General features: G+C 42.5%; 1 protein-coding gene across 1 annotated transcript in view; it reads left to right on the top strand.

The window, feature by feature from the left end:
- Window positions 1-2,666: 2,666 nt before the first annotated feature.
- Marf1 (meiosis regulator and mRNA stability factor 1) overlaps window positions 2,667-23,467 on the top strand; it is a 50,684-nt gene continuing 29,883 nt past the window's right edge. The window contains exons 1-11 of the mRNA XM_021184552.3: window positions 2,667-2,749; window positions 7,485-7,686; window positions 9,142-9,834; window positions 10,560-10,734; window positions 12,187-12,413; window positions 15,345-15,462; window positions 16,093-16,265; window positions 19,464-19,874; window positions 20,061-20,218; window positions 20,305-20,463; window positions 21,711-21,900. Coding sequence (XP_021040211.1) covers window positions 7,546-7,686; window positions 9,142-9,834; window positions 10,560-10,734; window positions 12,187-12,413; window positions 15,345-15,462; window positions 16,093-16,265; window positions 19,464-19,874; window positions 20,061-20,218; window positions 20,305-20,463; window positions 21,711-21,900 — 2,445 coding nt within the window. The 5' untranslated portion in view covers window positions 2,667-2,749; window positions 7,485-7,545. The remainder of the gene's footprint in view (window positions 2,750-7,484; window positions 7,687-9,141; window positions 9,835-10,559; window positions 10,735-12,186; window positions 12,414-15,344; window positions 15,463-16,092; window positions 16,266-19,463; window positions 19,875-20,060; window positions 20,219-20,304; window positions 20,464-21,710; window positions 21,901-23,467) is intronic.

Raw genomic sequence — 23,467 nt, 5'->3', positions numbered from 1 at the left:
AAATAAATAAATAAATAAATAAATAAATAAATATTTTGGACTGGTGAGATGGCTTAGTGGTTAAGAGCGCCGACTGCTCTTCCAAAGGTCCTGAGTTCAAATCCCAGCAACCACATGGTGGCTCACAACCACCTGTAATGAATCCTGATGCTCTCTTCTGGAGTGTCTGAAGACAGCTACAGTGTACTTACATATAATAAATAAATAAATAAACATTTTTTAAATAAATAAATAAAAATTTTAAAAAGTGTTATCTCTTTAGCTTTTCACTTAGTCTAGCTGACTGGTTTTATTATGTTACTCGTTGACCCTAGCATACCTGGAGTAGAATAAATGTCAAGGAAAGTCAAAGGAAAATGTTGCTTCCCTCTTTTATGTTTTGTAGCTAAAATTTGTTCAAATAACTTAAATATCACAATTACTTTTTTTCTTTATGTTTTTAGATAGTATTGTCAGCATTCAAAAATAGCTAGAATAAAGTAGAGGTAAAATAGACACCTTCAGTGAGTAACACACTTGTTTGAGACTCCGAAAAACAAAACAAAACAAACAGCAACTGGAATCTTTTTTATTTGTTTCAATTCTCTCTTGGAAAATTCTCCCTCCACACAGGTACAGTGATGTTCTTAGCAATAACACACACCTGAGCAGGCAGTCACTGTGTGCTTTCTGGAGAATTCAATAGAAACACAAAGGATTCTTCAACTAAATGTCTGTACTCCCCCAACACAAGAACCCAGGGATACCAAATTCATTCCACTTAATGCAAGTCTCAAAATGATAGCACTGCATACGTGGAAACTCAAATGTTCTTGGCATTTTCTGCTTCCTAATTAGTTAGCAAATCTCATTTGTTTTCTGGCAGACTTTTTGTTGTTGTTGTTTTTGTTTGTTTTATGTCTTTTTTTTTTTTTTCCCGAGACAGGGTTTTTCTGTATAGCCCTGGCTGTCCTGGAACTCACTTTATAGACCAAGCTGTTCTCCAACTCAGAAATCCGCCTGTCTCTGCCTCCCAAGTGCTGGGACTAAAGGCGTGCGCCACCACCGCCGGGCTTCTTGCAGACTTTTAAGTATAACTATTTTAAAGTAATAACCAGCTAGGACATTCTATACTGTGCCTACATTTAGATTATATTTTTTTCCTAACTTGCAACAGGAAGCAGCAAAGAGCTGGAGATTTCAGAAATTATCTTTCCCCCTATGGAATCCTGAAAACTCACATTTAAGCCAGACATGGTTATAAATAAAGGTTATGCTTTTATTTCTTGAACTTGGGAGGCAACCACAGGCATATCTCTGAGTTTGAGGCTGGTCTACAGAGAGTTCCAGGGCAACCAGGGCTATCACACAGAGAAACCTTGCCTGGAAAAACAAACAACAAAACAAACAACAAAACCCAACTCATATTTAGGTCAAGTAAAAGTGAAGCCTTCAAGGCTCAGTGGGGTTGGGAGTAGGGGTAGTGAGGATACAGAACAGAGTTTATCTGTTTAAAACATGAAGTATTTTTGATTTCACAAAGTTCTTATAACTTTAGCATCTTCTTTTTCGTGGCCAACCTGTCATCTGAAAAGTATTGGTTACAAAGCACTAGGTTTATTAAAACAAAAAGTTTGCCAGGCGACACAAACTCCTTTAATCCTAGCACTCAGAAAGCAAGGGACTGCAAGTTCAAGGACAGCATAGTCTGCGGGGCAAGTTCCAGGCCAACCCAAGGCTACACAAGTGAGACACTGTCTCTGAAAAGAAAAAAAAAAAAAACTGGGTAAGGATATCATGTACTCTTAACTGTTGGTGTCAATATTCAGCAGCAGTCTTTGCATGTACTTGATCAGCACTGAAACTGCTATAGGTAGAAAGGACTTTGCCAAAAGCCCATTTGGCAGGTTTTACTGTTTTTTCTCCACTGGCCACTAGGTTGCGCTAAAAGATGCAGTGCAACGTGCACGATTTAATTTGTAAAAAATAAGGGTTATCACGTGACGAGGCAGAGCATTAATACTTTATTTCACATTAATCTTCTCTCCTTAGTCCTCGCTCCCAAGACCTTTTAGAGCGGGACCCTAACAAATCCCATTTGGCAGGCCTTTCCTTGACTCCATCACAAAAGCTCCCTAGTTCTTCGCCTGGAAGCTCCGTTCGACATGGCGTCATCAAACCAGTAGTGAGAACTCCTAAACTGGGGTTCCTGCTAGAAAAATACGCCGCCAGTCCCCTAGGTAAGACCCTATTTTGAGGTTTATCGGGAGGGGACTGAGCCTGACGAGGCTGCAGGGCCGCGAGGCCCCGCCCCCCCCACTTCCCAGCGTGCCCTGCGTGGAGAAGACGCGGAGGCGAGGGCGGGGCGAAAGAAAAGACTGGGCGAGACTCAGGGAGTGGGTGGAGCCAGAAAGGGGAAGGGAGGGACGGGGGAATGGGCGGGGCTACTGGAGGAAGCGACTGGGCGGAGTGGGGACGGGCTGGGAATGGGCGGAGAAAGGGAGCGGCCATAGGGGGCGGAGCAGAGGAAGGGTGTGGTATTATGGAGGAAGAGGTGAGGCAGGGAGGCTCGGAGAGAGGGGCGGGGCTAGTAGTAGAGAAGCGTATCGGTTTTGCGACAGGGGCGGGGCGGGGCGGAAGCGGAAGTGGAGGGAGCGCTTGGCGGCGGCGGCGGGAGCTGCGGAGTCGGGAATCAAAATAAAGGGCCTGGGGGGGGTGGGGGGTAGGCGGCGGTGTCGGAATGTGAGCGAAGAAGGAGCTAGTGGCTGAGGTGAGTCCTCTGTCAGTGCCGGGACTCCACTCGGGCGCACCGGATGCTTTGATCAGCAGTGTAGCTGGTCTGGAAACGACGCCTTTTCCCCCCTCAGACTGATGCTTCTGGGATTGAAGGACCAGGACTGGGACCTGCCGAAGGGGCCGCGCGAAAAAGTCGCTCTCCAGTGCTCCCCTGGTCTCTTCCGAGGCGTTTAGTCCCAGCTGGCGCCTGTCTTCCTGCTCGCTTCCCGGCCCTCCAGGTGTCAGTAGCAACCTTCGCAGGATGTGCAAAGTTGGAAAGTTGAGAAAAAGGACAGTGGTGGGGCTGAGTCCCTTATCGTTTTATTGTTTTTGTTTTAGTAGCCACTTTGGATGCAGTTTCAGTTTCAGCCACTTCCCCAATTCATTCTAGCATGAACGTGGCGCTTTCTAGTTACACTAGTATCTTTTGGACTTTCCAGGCTCTTTCTGTTTTGCATACAAGGAAATTGTCAGCTAAATGGTCTTTCTTCACCTTCAGTGAGTTCTACATTTGTCCAGGGTCATTTATTGATATTTGTGAGGCACAGTGGAGTTGGAAGGTTGGGATACCGTATATTCACATACAGTCATTACTGTTATGGAATTTATATTCTATTGGAGAAAAATAGTCATTTTAGTTAAAAGGTAGAAGACGAGCAAATACATAGGACTGGGAGTTTGTGGCAGGGGGGAGGTCATTTGGGAAATAATTCGTCCTCAGGTATCTCTTGTCACCAAACTACAAATAGCTGTAAGTGAGGGGGTTGGCATGATGATTAGACTCACAAGAGATGGGCCTTATGTTTATAAAGATGACATGCCCACAGCAGCACAGAACCAACATGCAGGCAGTACAATGTTGCGTATTGCATTCTCAGCCACTGTCTAAGTTGCTCAGAAACGAGTTTCAGAAGGGAAGACTCTCTCACATTAGAGCTTATCCTGACTGATTCGGCTACTTAAATGGAATTCCTAGGACTATTTTGGGAAAATTTTAGGCTGCAGGCCACTAATGTTTTTCCTTGTATTTGTTTGAACTGAGTAATCAATCTATATATGCCTGCCTCCCTGCCTGTCTTGTCTATCTGTCTATCGACAGAGTTTCACTGTGTAACCACAGCTGCTTGGAACTTGGCTGCCCTTAAGCTTGCAGATATCCTCCTGCCTCTGCCTCCTGAGCTACCACTCCTGGCTCTTTGAGCAATATTGAAGGCACCTTGGTGTAGAAAGAGGTAGGTGAGCTTTTGACCTGAAGCTAGCTATGAAACTTTATTTTAAAAGTTGCTGTTTCTCAGTGAAGTGTTAGATGTGGTAGTTCATTTTAGGATTTGGCTTTGAAAGATTTAAGCCTGCTAACATTATGAACACTGTGATTATAACAAGTTCTTATGAATAAGAGTGGAGTGTGTTGGGTGATATAAAACCTGGATTTCTGGATTTTTGTGGGGTTTGTTTTTGTTTGTTTTTGTGTGTGTGTGGTTTTTTTGTTTGTTTGTTTGTTGAGACAGGGTTTCTCTGTGTATCATTGGCTGTCCTGGAACTTACTCTATAGATCAGGCTGGTCTCAATTTAAACAGATCCACCTGCCTCTGACTCCCCTAGTACTGGGCTTAAATGCATGTGCCACCATCACCTGGTACAACCTGGATTTAATTATAAAAGCAGGTGTTGTAATTGAAGTAGTGATGGTAAACTGTACTAGGCTAATTCTCTACTTCCTTCATTCAACAACCGATTACTCTGTGATTACCACAGAATAGTCTTGGGCTGAGCACAGGATATAGTGGTGAAAATGGACAGTGCATGCAATGCTGTGTACAGACAAGGAAACAAACTAACAAACTGTTTTTTTTTTTTTAAAGATTTATTTATTTATTATATGTAAATACACTGTAGCTGTCTTCAGACACACCAGAAGAGGGCATCAGATCTCGTTACGGATGGTTGTGAGCCACCATGTGGTTGCTGGGATTTGAACTCCGGACCTTTGGAAGAGCAGTCGAGTGCTCTTACCCACTGAGCCATCTCACCAGCCCACTAACAAACTTTTTTTCCCCCTTCTCTTTCTTCCCTCTCTGCCTCTGTCTGGGCTTGAACCCAGACCCTTCCGTATGCCACTGAGCTCCATACATTCCCTGGCCTACCAACAGAAACTTAAATAGTTTCAGCACACTACCCAAAAAGTAAATATATTTGGTTTTACAACTGGATCGTATGGCAAGGACTCAAGTCTCAACTCTAGTTCAACTCAGCCATAGATTTACTTAAGGAGTGTAGCTATGTCCTAATGAAACTTTACAGATACTAAAGTTTAAGTTTCATGTTTAAGAACACGTTCTCAATAATTTAAGAAATTGAAAATATATTCTTAGTTTACAGGCCACTTAAATCCAAGTGTGTCATGCCTCATACCTGTAATCTCAGCATTTGGGAGCCTGAAGCAGGAAGAGTGTTACTTCAGTATCACAGAATCAGATCCTGTCTAAGAAAAACTAGATAGACATACACAAACACACACATGTGTACAGAAAGCAGGTTGACTTTGGCTTGCAGACCATACTTTACTTTGTGTGATCAGTCTACCCAAATTTGAAATATATTATGAATCATTCTCCTCTCACCCTATCATGAAGATATAAAAATCTCAGAAGCATCTTACCAGAGTTATAGCGGAAAGAAATTATCTTTTACATGCACATATGAAATCTCTGATAAATCATCACTGAATGTGGTTTGTTGTTCCAAGGACTTAGACATAAGGGTTGTTGTCGTCATTACTAGCTCTCTCCCTGCTCAGAGTGTGCACTGGCTTTGCCTTTGGTATACTAAGACTCAGAAGAGTATCTGGGGTAAAGGACATCTGTGGCTTGTGACTGACTTAATTTCTGGATGTTTGGTGATAACATTGCTCTTTCATTGTAAACAAACCAAGAAATCAGTTGGTCGGCTTCATTTGTAGAATAGAATCAAAGTCCTCAGAGGTCATTTCTGTGCTTACACTGGGCATGGAGAAAGGTTGATAGTGTGGTTGTCCTTTTACTAAGATTAGATGCTATTTACTGGTAATTTCTTTGCTCTCTAAGCAGAACTTACAGAAGAAATATCTGAAAGTTAAGAAAAACTATAGGCTGAGTGTGGTGGTCCACATACCTTTAGTACCAGCACTATGGAGGCAAAGGTAGACAGATCTCTGAGTTTGAAGCCAGTCTGAACTACATAGTGAGTGTCAGGGCAGCCAGTGCTACACAGAGAAGTCCTGTCACAAAAAACAAACAAACAAAAAGAAAAACTATAGGCAAAGTCTGATTAGAGTCTGGAGACTTATTTCAGCCAAGTGAAGAGGAGAGTTCTCACCTAGAGATGTGCACTGTCCATGATTTGGCTCTGTCCTTCAAGAATGCCTATGTCCATTCTCATTTGAAAAGTTGTAGTGGCTGGGGAGGTGGCTCAGTAGGTAAAGTACTTGTTGCATAAGCACAAGGACCTGAATTTAATTCCTAGCACCTACAGAAAAGCTGGTTGTGGTGGTAACATGTGCTGGTAATCTCAGTGCTGGGAAAGTAGAGATAGGCAGACCCCCGAGGGTTTATGCCAGCCAGCCTAGCCAAATTGGTAAGCTCCAGGTTCATTGAGAAACCCTGACTTAAAAAAAGGAGGAGGAAGAGGAGGTCATAGATTGAGGAAGATACCCAAAGCTGACCTCTGGTCTTTACACACATGGGAGCATCTCCCCATTTACACGCATAGAGAAAAGAACTCTGGGATATGAGGAATGGCAGATCATAAATGGTATGTGTAGTGTATGGACGTGTTCATGTTGGTGTGTGCACATGTGCAGGCATGCAGGTGCACAAGCACATATATGCACACTAGAGGCCAGAGGTGATTTTTTTAATACCTTCCTCCTCATTTTCTATTTAATTTTTTTTTAAAAAAAGATTTATTTATTTATTTATTATGTGTAAGTACACTGTAGTTGTCTTCAGACACATCAGAAGAGGGCATCAGATCTCATTATGGATGGTTGTGAGCCATCACGTGGTTGCTGGGATTTGAACTCAGGACCTTCAGAAGAGCAGTCAGTGCTCTTAACCGCTGAGCCATCTCTCCAGCCCCTCTATTTAATTTTTTTTTTTAATTACACTTGTTTTTGTGTGGTGTGTATACACACACCACGGCATGAGTATGGAGATTGTAAGAGTCAGTTCTCTCCAATATGATGATCTCAGGAGGGGAACTAAGGTTGTCAGGCTTGGAGGCAATGGCCTTTAACCACCGAGCCATGTCACTGGCTCCTTTGCACTTGATTTTTGTGTGAGTCTGTCAGTGTACCTGGAGCTGGTTGGTTTTGCTGGGCAGGGTGGCATTACACTCTAGGAATCCGGCTGTTCTTCCTCAGCGCTGAATCACAGTTGCATGCCTGTCTTTTATCAAAGTGCTGACGTCAGAGTTCAGGGCCTCAGTTTTGTGTCACAGATATTTTTCTCAACCATTTCCCAACCTCAGATCATAGGTTCTTTTTTTTTTTCCCCCTAAATCAAATTTATGTGGTTACAATCGAGCAAGTTTACCAGATCTTCGAAGCCTGTAGTTGTAGTGAGCTGTGATATCCATGCTGTCTTTTACTCTTTGGGAGCTATGAAGACCATGAACTATGGTCTCATACTTTAACATTTTAAAATGGGTACTTGTGCAAAGAAGTAACATAGACATTGACTCATTTTTAACAGGGTGGAAGAAAGAGAGAAAAGAAAGATGAAAGAATGTTGAACCATATTGTCTGGCTATGTGATGGAAGGGAACGGAACTGAGAACCCTTGCAGCAGAACACTTGGATGGTTTCACCAAGATAATGATGCTAAGCCGTGGCTTTGGAAATTCTCTGGTTGCTTTTCTCGTCCTGAGCAGACATTGCCTCTTAGTTCCCAAACGGTAACTATATGCAGGACATGGCACACCGAATAGATGATGAGTACAGGTGGCCTGGACAGTCTCCAGCCAGTTTACGCTCTCGCACTCAATAAGAACACGCTTGCTCAACTCAGTATACCACTCTTGAGTGGCAGAGGTTTTAAGTGTTTAAAATTGGGGGGATTTTGGCTCCTTATTAAAGCCTCAAGTTCCAAAGCTTGCATAGTAAAATCAATGAAAAGTATAAAATAAATTGTATTTAACTACACTTTCTTTTTTTTTGGTTTTTCGAGACAGGGTTTCTCGGTGTAGCCCTGGCTGTCCTGGAACTCACTTTGTAGACCAGGCTGGCCTCGAACTCAGAAATCCGCCTGCCTCTGCCTCCCGAGTGCTGGGATTAAAGGCGTGCGCCACCACGCCCGGCTTAACTACACTTTCTTAAGTGGCTTTGGAGATAAGTTTTCTTTATATAGTCCAGGTTGGCTTTGAATTTGTGATCCTTCTGCCTCGGCCTTCCAAGTGCAGGATTACAGATAGGTGTGACCACTGCCCCAGTTTAGTTTTAAGTCTTATAAATTAGAAAGGATTGACAATAACCTTTTGTCCAGGATTTCTTGGGAATATTTTAAGTATGTTCTTTTCCTTTTTGGTGGTGCTGAGTTTGAACTGAGAATGGATAGTTCTTTTTTTTTTTTTTTAAAGATTTATTTATTTATTATATGTAAGTACACTGTAGCTGTCTTCAGACATTCCAGAAGAGGGCGCCAGATCTCGTTGCGGATGGTTGTGAGCCACCATGTGGTTGCTGGGATTTGAACTCTGGACCTTTGGAAGAGCAGTCGGGTGCTCTTACCCACTAAGCCATCTCACCAGCCCGAATGGATAGTTCTAATCACTGGCTCTTTGCACTGTAAAAGCTGCATTAAAGCTTCAGGGTTTCCTCAGTGCTGTCAGCAGCACATTTGGGTCATTTTGGGCAAATGGCAGGTGTCATTCATATTGTTTGGAATACCAGTCTTCTCCTTTAAGGAAAACCCTACTAAGACCTGTTACCACCTACAGGAGTAAATGAAAGGAAGTCACTTGTTTATAAACCACCTTCCTTTAAGGCTGTCGGTGAAATCATGGTTTGCATATCTCAGTTTTCTTTTGACAGTGCTTTGAAGCAAGGAGAAGTTATGTATAGTCTCTGAGGTATGGATAGTTAATCTGGCTTGCTAAAACAGACCCCTCTGCCTGACTGTCTTAAGAGTCTGACAAACATAGTGTTAATTTTAGTTGTATGTTTCTTTAGTTGCCTTCCTGCAGACCTCTATTAGGATTGTCCCTGGTCTTAGCTGGATGCTGTTCTTTTTGTTCAGTTAATGATTAAATGGTGTAAAGAGAACATTATTTTCCATTTTTTAATGCTGTAATGTATGAAAGAACAAACCACAGTGGCTCCAAAACCTCACTTGTGTTCTGATCTCTCCTCAGAAAGAGTACATGGAGAACAAGAAAGCTGCTGTGGAGTTAAAGGATATACCATCTCCCCTTCATGTTGGCTCTAAATTTTTCCCAGCAGTCCCACTTCCTGATATTCGTTCTCTTCAGCAACCTAAAGTACAGCTCTCAGCTATTCCCAAAGTAAGCTGCTGTGCTCATTGCCCTAATGAACCCTCCACTTCACCCATGCGTTTTGGTGGTGGCAGTGGCAGTGGCAGTAGTGGAGTTTCTGGGAGCTTGATTCACTCGGGCTCACTCTTAGACTCACCAAGCACTGGGACAGTCACGTGTCAAGTAGGGTCAGGTTTTGCTTTCCAGTCCGTGTCTTCACTGCAGAATGCCTCCACTAGGAACAACTTGGTGGGCCTTGCGAGTGACTTCCCCAGCATGTGTGTAGAGAGTAACCTACCTTCCTGCAAGCACCTGTCGTGTTGTGGGAAGCTCCATTTCCAGTCATGTCACAGTAATGTACACAAGCTGCATCAGCTCCAGAATCTTCAGGGCTGTACCTCTGCTGGCTATTTCCCCTGTTCCGATTTCCCAAGTGGGGCTCCTGGGCATTTGGAAGAGCGCCTTTCCCATTCAGAGCGTACACCTCACTTGTGCACCAACTCTCTTCACCTAAATGTGGCACCTCCGGTTTGTTTAAAGGGCTCACTTTACTGTGAAGACTGTCTAAACAAGGTCTGTATCTTTTATTCTTTATCTTGGGGGAGAAGAGGTTTGGTTCTGTTAAATGGCTCTGTCTGGCCATATCTTAACTGCGCATGGAATTGAAGATTCTTCATGATGTAGATCACACTCCATCAGCATCGCTGCTTCTGGTGCTGAAAGATACAAAGGGTAAAATTGGAGGCCTTCCAAAAAGGTGCAGTATAGTTAACGTGTTTAGCTTGTGCTTTTAGAGCCTCTGGTCACAAGAAAGTTATGTCCTACAGGACACCTTAGTTTGCAGTCTGTTATCTGTTTCACCCTTCTCTAGTATGCAGTTAGTCGAGTTCTTATAACTAAACTCAGCTTATACATGGGGCCTTTCACAGCAGGAAAGTAACTACACGTTGTCTTTTTGTAATATGAGGAACTTGAAACTCGGCTCCAGGCATACTAGTGTTCAAAGGAAAGCATTTCTGCCATTTATAGTAGGTGTGTGTAAGATCTCCTTTATATCAAATGGATATCCCAGGTTGGAAAGGATTTGAACAGGCTCCTGATCATTTCAAGTTGCTTCTTGAGATGAAACTGTGGCTTGGTAGCTGATTGTTCTGATAAAGATTGTTTGAAAATACACTTTATTGGAGGTCAGCAGGTAGGAAGGTGAAATGTTTAGAATGATGTTTCAGTTGTATATGAATCTAGGTTCTGTATTGATGTGTCTAAAATGTCTTCTTTTTTTAAAAAAATCAAAACAGCCAGCAAGAAATAGTATAATTGATGCTGCTAAAATCTGGCCAAATATACCACCTCCAAGTACTCAGCCTGCATCTCCAGCTATTCCTCTGTGTAATGGCTGTGGAACAAAAGGCATGGAAAAGGAGACCTCATTGTTGTTGGCAACCAGTCTAGGCAAAACTGCTTCGAAATTTGGTAAATAATGGTGTTGCATTAAAAAGTGCATTTAAGTGCGCTCTCTCTCTCTCTCTCTCTCTCTCAGGTTTATTTGCTTTTATTTTATGTGTACAGTGTTTTGCATGCTTTTGTGTAAACTTACTAAATGTGTAGCTGCTGCTTGCGGAGGCCAAAAGAGAGGCACTGGATCCCCTGGACCTGGAGCTGCAGAAGGTCATCAACCACCATGTCTATGCTGGGAACGGAACCAGTGTCCTCTGCCAGAGCAAGTGTTCTTGAGTACTGACACGTATCTATAGCCTCCATCTGAGTTGTTTTCAGTATTCACACAAATGTTGTATTTAATTGCCTCTAAAAACTCCCTGGTGATTCTAAGGGTACATTTGTGTTTTACAGTATATGTGAGACTTCCTTTCCCTCATTTGGCACAAAGTTTTTTGATTATAGGCCTTTCTGTTGGGTTGAGGCTGTTTGAGAGCAGAATCTGTATAGGAGAATGAGGAGTCTATTAGATTAACTGCTGTCAGAGACTTGGACTCACTTAGATTGTATGCTTTGTCTTGAGATGGGGTCTCTCTGTGTACCCCTGACTGTCCTGGAACCCTCTGTATAGAGCAGGCTGGTTTCAGACTCACAGAGGTCCACCTGCCTCTGCCTCCTGATTGCTGGAAAGGCTTGTGCCATCACACTTGAACTCAGCTTAGGTTGTTAATGCTCCCTACACATACTTAGTATTTAGAAAAATTTAGTAGTATCCTGATTTTCCTTGTTGTTACTTTTGTTTTGTTTTTCAAGATAGTGTAGCCCTCAATGTCCTGGAACTTTGTCTATAGACCAGGCTGACCAGGAACTTAAAGAGACCTGCCTGCTTATGCTTCCCAAGTGCTAGGATTAAAGGTGTGCGCCACCACTGCCTGGCCATAGTGTCATTATTAATAGTATTTGAAACCTGAGTGTTCTCAATCAAAATCATTTCCCTAAAAAGCAGTTACTGTGATACTTTATTGAAGAAAACATCTCTGAAAGGTTAAACCAGATGTTCATAATGTACCAGAGTAGTTTCAAGTGAGAAACAGTGCTATAGTTTCACTTTGATGGTCTTTTCAATTCTCTTCCATATCCAATAGGAAGCTAGGCCTGTACTAAGGTAGAAGCAGGTCCAGGGCCCTTAGCATCCACTTAGTTTCTGGTCATCATTGGAGAAGCACCATGGCTCAGCAGGAGATGAATGAGGTCATAGCACCACTGATTTGTAGGTTTGATGCTACTAAAAACAGGAGTGGTCTCAGTATGTCACTGGAATGTCATGGTTGCTTCTCAGGCTAGCCAGTGAAGTTGGTATCCTTAAATTTAACGGCAAGCAATAACTTGATGTTTCTGCTATTTAGAATGATGGGTAGTTACCTATTATAATTTAGCTTGCTGTTTGTTTTACACTTTGTGTAACTTGAAGTATTAACATTTCTTAAGGGTCACCAGAAGTTGCAGTCACTGGACAGGTGCTGGAGACCCTCCCCCCCATTGGCGTTTTCTGGGATATTGAAAACTGCTCAGTCCCCTCTGGCCGGTCAGCAACAACTGTTGTACAGAGAATCCGGGAGAAGTTTTTTAGAGGACACAGAGAAGCAGAGTTCATCTGTGTGTGTGACATCAGCAAAGAAAACAAGGAAGTTATTCAAGAGCTGAATAATTGTCAGGTAAGGGTTTTTCTTGTTGTTTGTTTGTTTGATTGTTTGTTTTTTAAGCTTTGTAATCTGCTGAGGGCCAGAGCAGTAGCTCAGCACTGACTTCCAGAGGACTGGAATTCAGTTCCCAGAACCCACATGGTGGCTAACAGCGATCTGTATGTAACTTCAGTCTCAGGCATCCTACTCCCAGGTGCACATGTGGTACACAGACATACATGCAGGCAAAATACCCACACACACAGAAAATTTAAAATAATGTAATCTGTAAAAATGTTAATCTGCTGTGGTTATTAACAGAACAAGTACATGTGATTATTTAAGGTGCTGTGTTTAAAATCCCAATTCCAGATTGGTTTAGTGATATTGTTATTTTTTTTTAGAAGCTAGAATCTTTTTTCTTCTTTTTTTTCTTTTTTAAAGATTTATTTATTTTTATTTATATGAGTACATGGCCACTGTCTTCAGACACACACCAAAAGAGTGCATTGGATCCCATTATAGATGGTTGTGAGCCACCATGTGGTTGTTGGGAATTGAACTTAGGACCTCTGGAAGAACAGTCAGTGCTGTTAACCACTGAGCCATCTTTCCAGCCTGTGATATTATTTTTTATGCTATCTTCAAATGGGAGAAAACCACACGCAGTTTTGAGTAGCGCTGCTTGTATCTTGACACCATGCATTGCAGTGGCCGCGTGTACTGTCTGCTTCGGCTTCACTCTGCTCTGTTAGGTAGGCATACAAAATGGATGGATTATTTGTAGATGTAATTTAAGATCTAAGAAGGAAACCACTTCTTTGTGAGTATATTGACAATAAATGAAAGAATTAGAATATTTATTTAGAGACAGAGTCTTAGCAGATAGCCCTGTCTGGCCTAGAAGTTGGTATATAGATCACACCAGCCTTGAATTCACAGACATCTGCCTATCTTGGTCTCCTAAGTGTGAGATTAAAGGCATGCACCATCATGCACAGCATTAAGAACTAAAATTTAAGTCAAGGGAGACTAGGGCTGGAGAGATGGCTCAGTGGTTAAGAGCACTAGCTGATCTTCCAGAGGTCCTGAGTTCAATGCCCAGCAACCACATGGTGGCTTGTATCTATGTGATCTGATGCCCTCTTCTGGCCTGCAGACATACATGCAGGTAGAACACTGTATACATAATAAATAAACAAACCTTTAGAAAAAAATCAAGGCAGGCTGACCTCAAAGTCTGCTGTAAAGCTATAATAGACTCCAAATGTTTTGGCTCTTAAATAAATAATGCCACTAAAATTTCATATTTCTTTTTTTTTTTTTTTTCGAGACAGGGTTTCTCTGTATAGCCCTGGCTGTCCTGGAACTCACTTTGTAGACCAGGCTGGCCTCAAACTCAGAAATCCACCTGCCTCTGCCTCCCGAGTGCTGGGATTAAAGGCGTGTGCCACCACGCCCGGCTGAAATTTCATATTTTTGCATAGAATTATATCTTTATATGCAACACACATACACATATATATTCTATGATATACACTTACACACAAACTGTCAAATCTAAATGAAAATTATAATGTGGTTGAAGTACTTTGGAGACAGATTTGTTTAAGTGTAATAATCTTTTTTTTTTTTTTTTTAAAGATTTATTTATTTATTATAAGTACACTGTAGCTGTCTTCAGACACTCCAGAAGAGGGCGCCAGATCTCGTTACGGATGGTTGTGAGCCACCTTGTGGTTGCTGGGATTTGAACTCTGGACCTTCGGAAGAGCAGTCGGGTGCTCTTACCCACTGAGCCATCTCACCAGCCCCCAAGTGTAATAATCTTAATAAGAGTTGGTAGTTTTGGCTTTCTTAGGGATGCTATTCTCTCTTCCATCTGTCATGCAGCCCCAGATTCTGTAGTCTCCAGACAGTGGATTACATAGACAGGTGATAAAATAGAACTCCACAGTGTACCTTAACCTTGCAGACTGTGAACAAAATATATTGTGGAAAGCTTGGGGACTTGGAAGTTGACTTCCTTTCCCTCCCCTCTCGTCTCCTCTCCTCTCGTCTCCTCTCCTCTCGTCTCCTCTCCTCTCCTCTTCTCTTCTCTTCTCTTCTTTTCTCTACTCTTCTTTGAGACAGGGTTTCTCTGTATAGCCCTGGCTGTCCTGGAACTCACTCTGTAGACCAGGCTGGCCTCAAACTCAGAAATCGCCTGCCTCTGCCTCCCAAGTACTGGGATTAAAGGCATGCACCACCACGCGCAGCTCTCCTATTCTTTTCTTAAGAGAAATAAAAAGTTAGCCGGGCGTGGTGGCGCACGCCTTTAATCCCAGCACTCGGGAGGCAGAGGCAGGTGGATTTCTGAGTTCGAGGCCAGCCTGGTCTACAAAGTGAGTTCCAGGACAGCCAGGGCTATACAGAGAAACCCTGTCTCGAAAAACCAAAAAAAAAAAAAAGTTCAAGCAACTAGAAATGAAAATTAGGACAGTAATTCCTCCATTTTTTACATGGAGAACCAGTTATGAAAGAAACTGAGATCCACTTGTAACCTTCCACTCCCAACAAGAGTCACTGAAGAGCCTCTTTTCCTTCTGTGTTACCTACTAGGGTCAGGTATTGGGGAGTATTTCTATACTCTCAGTATGTAGGAGGCTAAGGTAGGAGGACCAAGAATTTAAGGCTAGCCTGGGCTACACAGTGAGACCTTTGTTTAAAAAATAATGTGGACCAAGTGTGTGGCAGTTTTCTTTTTTTTTTTTTTTTTTTTTGGTTTTTTGAGACAGGGTTTCTCTGTATAGCCCTGGCTGTCCTGGAACTCACTTTGTAGACCAGGCTGGCCTCGAACTCAGAAATCCGCCTGCCTCTGCCTCCCGAGTGCTGGGATTAAAGGAGTGTGCCACTGCGCCCGGCTGTGTGGCAGTTTTCTAATCCTCACTCTTGTTCAATACCCCTTTTGATAAATAATCACAGGTAACCGTTGCTCACATAAATGCTACTGCAAAGAATGCTGCTGATGATAAACTCCGTCAGAGCCTGCGAAGGTTCGCAAATACGCACACTGCTCCAGCTACTGTGGTTCTTGTGTCAAGTAAGTGTCTAAGTTTTAACCACACTCAATGCATGGGAATTATCAGAAATGACAAACCAAAGAACCATAGAGACGTGAACACAGGGCCCGCAGTACTGATTGTTTGCAGCTGTTTAGAGACATGGCTGAGTCTACCGCCTGGTGTAGCTTACCCCATCCTATAATCTCAGCATGTAGGAGGCTAAGGCAGGAGGGTCAAGCATGCAGACTGGCTTGGGATACATAGAGAACAGTTAACTGAAAAACTTAAGAAAGAAAACAGAATCTAATTTTTTAGTTGTTCTCCATGAGTTATTGCAGGGCCAGTTTATTAAAGAAAATATTTGTTTTATTTTGTGTGTATGTGGGGGTGGGTATTATAACTTTAAAAATGCAAGATGAATAATTTCAGATTTGTATCTCCCCAACGTGTTAATACCTGCTCCCTGTTAATATTAGAAGGTAGCCAAGTCTTAATGTGTGTGATATGGTTGCCCTATCATGTTAACATTTCAAGAGAAACTGTGCTCTTGTTCAAAAAGGGGAGAGTGACTGAACCTGAGCCTGGTCTGCCTGTTTTCTTGTACATGGCACTAGCTGTCCAGGGCTATCTCTGTTGAATGTTTCTAATTCTTGTATTTTTCCTTTCAGCTGATGTCAATTTTGCGTTGGAACTCAGTGATCTTAGGCACCGGCACGGTTTCCACATCATTTTGGTACATAAAAACCAGGCCTCTGAAGCCTTGTTACATCATGCTAACCAGCTGATCAGATTTGAAGAGTTCATTTCTGATCTACCCCCTCGGTTACCACTGAAGATTCCTGTGAGTGGGTTTCTGTTGCCTTTGCTGTTTTCTAGGTAGATTCTGGAGACAGACTGCCTAGTCCAATGGATAGCATCACAGCCTACTGCAGCCTTTGAGCCTCTTTCTTATCTCATTTGTTTTGAGGACTTCCCAAGCTTGTGGCTTTACTTCAGAGATAGGCACTTGCCATTGTCCCCAGTGCTAGAGATGCTTTTTCATATAAAATGGATGGAAAAGTAGAAGCAGCATCATTTTGCTCCCAGGTATTATGGGTAAAGAGCATGGCAAGAGCTCACATTCTTGTGTGTCTGCCTTCAGATACGCAGAACAATTGTGCATCTCGGGCGATTTTTTTTTTTTCCCCTAAGCTACCAGAAGCTGTGCTTGTTTCAGTGTGTATCTTGTCATGCATGGGGGCCACTGGGTGTTGTAGGATATGTATATTAGGAGAGTGTGAACACATTCCCAGGCTCAACATTTTTGCTAGAATTGATTTGGGATAAGGATGATTGCCACAGAGCTGAGCCATGTGTATACTGCTTGGGGGAATGCATGTGTAACTCTGAAAGAAATTCTAGCAGTGATAGGAAAGACTTCCATTCTTCCATTCCAGGAGAATGACAGTAATACATTAAATGCACTTTTAATATATAATTTCATAAAATAACTTTATGGTTACAGGTGTATCTTTTAAACGATCATGTCCAACCCAGTACTTGGGACATATACCTGTAATCTCAACATTTAAAAGTTAGAAGCAGTGTCTCACAAGTTCCAGGCTAACCTGGGTTGCATAGCTCCTGTTCAGCCAGCGCTGCATAGTGAGACCCTGTCTCAAAAACAAGAAGAAAGGATGGCATCCAGTGCCATCACAGAAGGAGGTGGACGTTAGTGTTAGTACCAGATGCCAGCAAGCCTAGGGTCTGTCCTAATCAAAACCATGTGAGGGAGGTTGGAGAACCTAGTCCAGGGGATAGCATCCCAGCCTCCTGCAGCCTTTGAGCCTCTTTCTTGTGTCATTTGTTTGGGGACCTGTGGCCAGAGCTGCATTACTTGCCTCCTGTATCTGTCTTGTGCTCTTGAACTGTAAATGGCCATTAGTCAAGCAGAGAGCTTGCCCATGTAGGAGGTCTTATGATTGAAAAAGACCAGTTATCCAGAATCCAATATCCAGTCTACAGTCTACAAAAAGCAGGGTGCTTTTTGTTGTGGAAAATATTAACAAATAAACCTACCAACTCTCTGCGTTCCTGCTTCTCAACCTGCTAACTCCTATGTTTTGAGAGAGTTTTTTTTTTTTTTTTTTTTTTTTTTTTTTTTTAAATTTAGTTAAACAGAAAGGGTGATATGTCGCAGGATTTTCCCTGTCCAATTACATTAGGGCAGTGAGAGGCCTGTGATTGGACAGGGGAAAGGGAGGTGGAGCTAAGAGTTGGAGAGACGGAGCATCTTGGAGAAAGGAAGATGGTGGTGGACTTGAATCAACTTGACTATGACCAGCCACAGGTTGTTTTGCTATCATAAAGGTTAGAATATTGGGATAATTTGTCTAATCTAGGTGATCAGCTTTTATCATTATCAGTTGGTTCTGAAATTATTGTATTGGCATCTTGTGTATTGAGAATTTATTGAGATATATATATATATATATATATATCTCAATATATATATGATTGGTTAACTACAAGCATTGAGTCTTGTTTTTACTGGGTATTGTGTTATGAAACCACGAGGATGGCGGATATATTTGGTTATTGGAATGTGGGACAGAGCCGGTCCCGGAACATAATGTTGTGGCCCACCAGTGCTGGTACTAGAGCAGGAATGTGGCCTGGCGGGGCTGGAGAGTTAGCGGGTTGAGAGAAGCAGGAGCCTGGAGAGTTGGTGGGTTCATTTATTAACACTTCTTGCAACAGCTTTCTCATTCACTAGAGTGGTAATGGCACAGCTTTTCTTCCCTGTTTTTTAGTAAGTTGTGCTGACTTTGCCTGGGTTTTGAGTTGCTGGTGTCCAGGAAGAGTGAGGTTTTGTTGATGACTTGTTGACATAACCCATGTAAAGAGAAATTCCCAATACAAAAAAGTATTGTTAGTGTAAAAACAAAAGCAACATGGAGAGCATAGACCCTCTCAGGCCTACCGTGAGGGGACTACTGTTTACAGGTTAGCACTGCTCTCCAAATGTTAAAAAAAAATATTTAAGTCACATTTTTTTTTAAACTTAATATCGTAACTTGGGTGCATTTCTATGCCTACTTAAAATACTGGTATGAATTTCACATATTTTTAGCCATTAGAGTGCTGACTGACAAGCTTGGGGGGTGGTAGTGTACGAGTTTAATTCCAGGACTCAGTAGGCAGAGGCAGGCGAATCTGTTGAGTTTGAGGCCAGCCTGGTCTGCAGAGCTACTTTCAGGACAGCCAGGGCTACACAGAGAAACCCTGTTTGTCTTGAAAGCCAAAATAAACAAAAAATGAATGCTGATAGCGTGCCTGTGTCTGGCCATTGATTTGTTTAAGCAGTCTGCCTATTACTGGACAAGTTTCTACAAAGTTTTTTTTTTTTTTTTTTAACCATTTCCAGCTAGCTCATCCAGGGACTCTTTGGAGGGTACATTCTCAGCTGTGGTAGCTCTGGGTTAGAAGTTATTGGAAAAGTTTTTCTTGTGCTCCAAGAAAGTGATATTAAGTCCTACTCTTTATCATTGAGAAGTACAAGCGTCTCTTTAAGATGTTTGCCAGTGTGACAAGTTAAAAAGTACTACCTGCATATAGTTGACCTTACTAAACAGCGTTTGCACTGTTTTATTTCTTGGTGCATACATTCCAGGTTATCTGGAAGGGTTCTAACCATGGAAGTAACAGGCTATTGACTAACAAGTATATTTCAATGTCTTGTAATATTTACTGTGTTGTGCCTTCAGTTTGAAATGGTTTCCATGTGATGCCTGCCGTCAGTGGAGATCCCTTCTCCCAAGGCAGCTAGTCACCAGTCTCTAGGTTGACCTTTTCTGGACATTGTATAGAAACGGAATTACTCACTGTAGCTGTGCCTAGCTGATTATTGGAAGCAGCATTACACTGAATAGTTGTAATGTTGCTGTTCTTTCCTCTTGTGCATCATCAGCTGAAGTGGAGACATGACTTGTTCTTGTTTTGAAATTGAATGTATACTTTTGACTGAACCTGATATAACACTTTTTTCCCATGCTTGCAGTGCCATACTCTACTCTATGTTTATAACCTGCCAGCAAATAAAGATGGCAAGAGCATCAGCAACAGGCTCAGGCGCCTCTCTGATAACTGTGGTGGCAAGGTGCTGAGTATCACAGGCTGCAGCGCAATTCTCCGCTTCATAAACCAGGACAGTGCAGAACGGGCCCAGAAGCGAATGGAAAATGAAGATGTCTTTGGCAACAGGATCATTGTGTCCTTTACTCCAAAACATAGAGAATTCTTTGAAGCCAAGAGTTCAAATGCTATTGCCGATAAAGTGAAGTCTCCCAAAAAAGTTAAGAACACAAAATTGTGCCTCATCAAAGACATAAGTGAACAGTCACCCAGTGTCAAAGCCATGCCTGGGAAAGTGTTGCAGGCAACAAAAACCACAAACATTAAAAGTTTACAGGTAATTTTGATATCTCTTGCTTTCTGAAATTTATGGCAGGTTTGGTTTCTTTCTGTGTGCTCTGGGACTTGTGGCTCCTGTTGTGTCTTCTTTGGTGTTTGCTGAGATTCAGTCATTTTACTCTATGTAGAACCCAACCCAACTGAGATACTTAGGTTTAAGGCCACTGCACTTGTGTCTTTACAGGAGCTGTGCCGAATGGAGTCAAAGTCGGGCAATAGAAGCAGTGACCATCAGCAAAGCCATGGGAGGCTGGCAGCACTGCCTAACAGTGGCCCGACCGCTTCAGTGCCCATCCTGAAGAACGCAGGTGTGACAGAGCCACTCTACAGAAGCAGTCAGAAGTATGTCCAGCTTTTCTTTCATAGGACTTGCTTCTCTGAAATTATGGAGACCTGTGACATTAGTCTCAAATTCTTTGTGCTTTTAGAAAAGAGAACCTCAGTTCCCAGAGCACTGTCAACTCTCCCGTAGAGAAGAAGAAGAGAGAGGAGACTGTCTTCCAAGTAAGCTACCCATCCGCATTCAGCAAGCTGATCGCCTCAAGGCAAGTCAGCCCTCTGCTCACCTCTCAGTCTTGGTCTCCGAGGTAAGTCCAGCTTTTCACCCGTGGCATGGCTATACAACAGGAAGGTTACAGATCACTGCGTTAGTAGAGACATCTCTCACTGCCAGGCCCTCCCTTCAGGTTACCATAGCTGACATTCTGAGGCAATGCATTCCTCTATTGTTCCTCTTCCATGTGGAAAGCTAGGTAAGTCCATCCCAACAGGGAAGAATGTTAAGATGTCCTCATGGTCAGGTGTGGTGGTGCATACCTGGATTCTCAGAATTTGGGAGGCTGAGACAGGAGACTTACAAGCCTGATGAGTTCAAGGCCAGCCTGTGTAACTTATCAAGACCTTAAATAAAAACAACCAATTAGACAAACAACATCTTACACTCTTTTTTGTGTGTGTGTTCAGGGAAGCCAAAATGAGATGTGCATTGGCTGCTCTTAGTATGGCACTTCATAGAAGGCTGCTGGAAACCCACTTTGTGAGACTTGGCAGATGGGGCTGTGCAGAGCTGGTTAAGAATCACTGCAAAAGCCAAGTACAGTGTTGCACACTGTTGATCCTAGCACTTGGGAGGCAGTGATCTTAGATTTCTGTGAGATCTAGTCTAGCCTGGTCTACATAGTGAATTTCAGGACATCAGAAGCTACATGGTGAGACCCTGTCTCAAAAAATTAAAAAAGAAAAAAAAATTACTGCAGAAAGGAAATGTATAATTTCTCGTGTAACAGTCGACACCAGAGCCTGCCTTCACTCAGAGGAGGTTAAAATTAAGCATCAGAGGCTATTTTTTTTTTAAAGATTTATTTATTTTTTGTTATTTATATGAGAACACTGATGCTGTCTTCAGATACACACTAGAAGAGTGCATCAGATCCCATTACAAATGGTTGTGAGCCACCATGTGGTTGCTGGGAAATGAACCCAGGACCTCTGGCAGAGCAGTCAGTGCTCTTAACTGCTAAGCCATCTCTTCAGCCCGAGGCTAAAATTTTAAATTTGTAAGACTAAAATGCTGAGAGTGGAATTTTGAATTTTGCAAGGCTTCCTAAGGACTATTCCTTTTTGCTTTAAATATTTCTGTAAAATAACATTTGATATTGAATAATTTTTTTATTGAGGTCCACTTGTACTTTAGACATTAAACCTAAATCAGCATAGATTTAAGGTAAAACATATTGCAAAATCAAATAGGAAAGTTTCTTCATCAATAGCTTCAGACAAAGCCAGAGTGGCAGAACCTCAGTGCATAGAACGGTATCTTATGTGTTTTCTCCAGGAGTATGTCTCCAAACCTTTTGAATAGAGCCTCACCACTTGCTTTCAACATTGCCAATCCCAGCAGCGGTGCTGACTGCCCAGACCCATTTGCAAATGGTGTTGACATCCAGGTCAGCAATGTGGACTACAGGCTGTCCCGGAAGGAGCTGCAGCAGCTCCTCCAGGAAGCCTTTTCCAAGCATGGCCAGGTAACTTCAGTCTTGTTATTTGGGTAATGGTTTGGATTTTTGGAAGTGGGTCATATTTTCAAGACAGGATCTCAACTCCATAGCTCAAACATTGTGAGAGTCTGTCTCAACCTTCCAATTGATACGATGGAAAGCATAAACCACAATGCTCAGCTTCACTCTTTCGTTTTTTGTTTTTTGTTTTTTTAACTAAAACTTTTTAAGTTTATTGAAATGAAAAGGTCAACATATTTTTTTTAATTAGGTATTTTCTTCATTTACATTTTCAATGCTACCCCAAAAGTCCCCCTCCCACTCCCCTACCCCCTACTCCCACTTCTTGACCCTGGTATTCCCCTGTACTGGGGCATATAAAGTTTGCAAGACCATGGGCCTCTCTTTCCACTGATGGCCAACTAGACCATCTTCTGATACATACGCAGCTAGAGACACGAGCTCCGGGGGGGTACTGGGTAGTTCATAATGTTGTTCCACCTATAGGGTTGCAGACCCCTTTAGCTCCTTTGGTACTTTCTCTAGATCCTCCATTGAGTGCCCTGTGATCCTTCCAATAGCTGACTGTGAGCATCCACTTCTATGTTTGCCAGGCCCCGGCATAGCCTCGCAAGAGAACTCTTTAGTTTTTTAAAGAAGATTTATTTTTAAATTAGTTGTATATGGGTGCCCTTGGAGGCCAGAGGTGTCAGATCTCTTGGAGCCAAAGTTTCAGGTTTTAAGCTGCCCAGTATGGATGTCTTGACTGAACTCTGGTCCTCTGGAAGACCAGGGAAAGAATGGTGTAAGCTCTTAACTGTTGAGCTGTTTCTCCAGTTGTGTATCTCCCCCCCCACCTCCCCCTCCACACGTCCCCAACCCCCACCCTCAGGTCCTTGCTGGTTTTATTGAACTGGTGGAGTTCAATGCCAGAGGGCCTAATTGGACACACATAGCCATAGCTGGGACATGGGTATGACTGGGCAGGTTTGAACTTCTTTGCCCTTCTCTGTGTTAGAAGAAATATAGAACACATAGTTTTTATGACATCACCCCAGAGAAAATAAAACTAGCCATGAGAAGTGCCTGCCATAGGTAGAGGGACTTACTTAGAGCTATAGCAGAAATACAGGAAGTCTAAAGCAGTGGTTCTCAGCGTTACTAAGGCTGACCTTTTAATACACTTCCTCATGTTGTGCTGACCCCCACCATAAAAATCATCTCATTGCTACTTTGTAACTGATTCTGCTACTGTTATGAACTGTAATACATAAGTATCTGATATGACATCTCATAGGACACTCTTGTGAAAGCGTTGTTTGACCACCAAAGAGGTCTTGACCCACAGGTTGAGATCCACTGGTCTAAAATAATGTTGGCTACGTCTCAATGTGCACAGCCCAGTATTTAGGTGCAGCTTGCTTTTAAAAAGAAAAAAAAAAAAAAAGCACCTTTTATAAACCTGGTATTTTGCAGAGTTGTAGAAACTGAGTTTGCCTCTGAGAGTGGTCTGTGCCAGAGCAAAAAGGCAGCCTGACCAGGATAGTTTCTTTGAAGATTACTTTCACTCTGGTCACTTGCAGTATCTCATTCA

This window comes from Mus caroli, unplaced genomic scaffold (assembly GCF_978045245.1).
Source record: "Mus caroli unplaced genomic scaffold, Mus_caroli_1 scaffold_17, whole genome shotgun sequence".
Classification (NCBI taxonomy): Eukaryota; Metazoa; Chordata; class Mammalia; order Rodentia; family Muridae; genus Mus; species Mus caroli.
The sequence above is the reverse complement of the archived record's forward strand: the minus strand, read 5'-3'. Positions and strand labels throughout refer to the sequence as shown.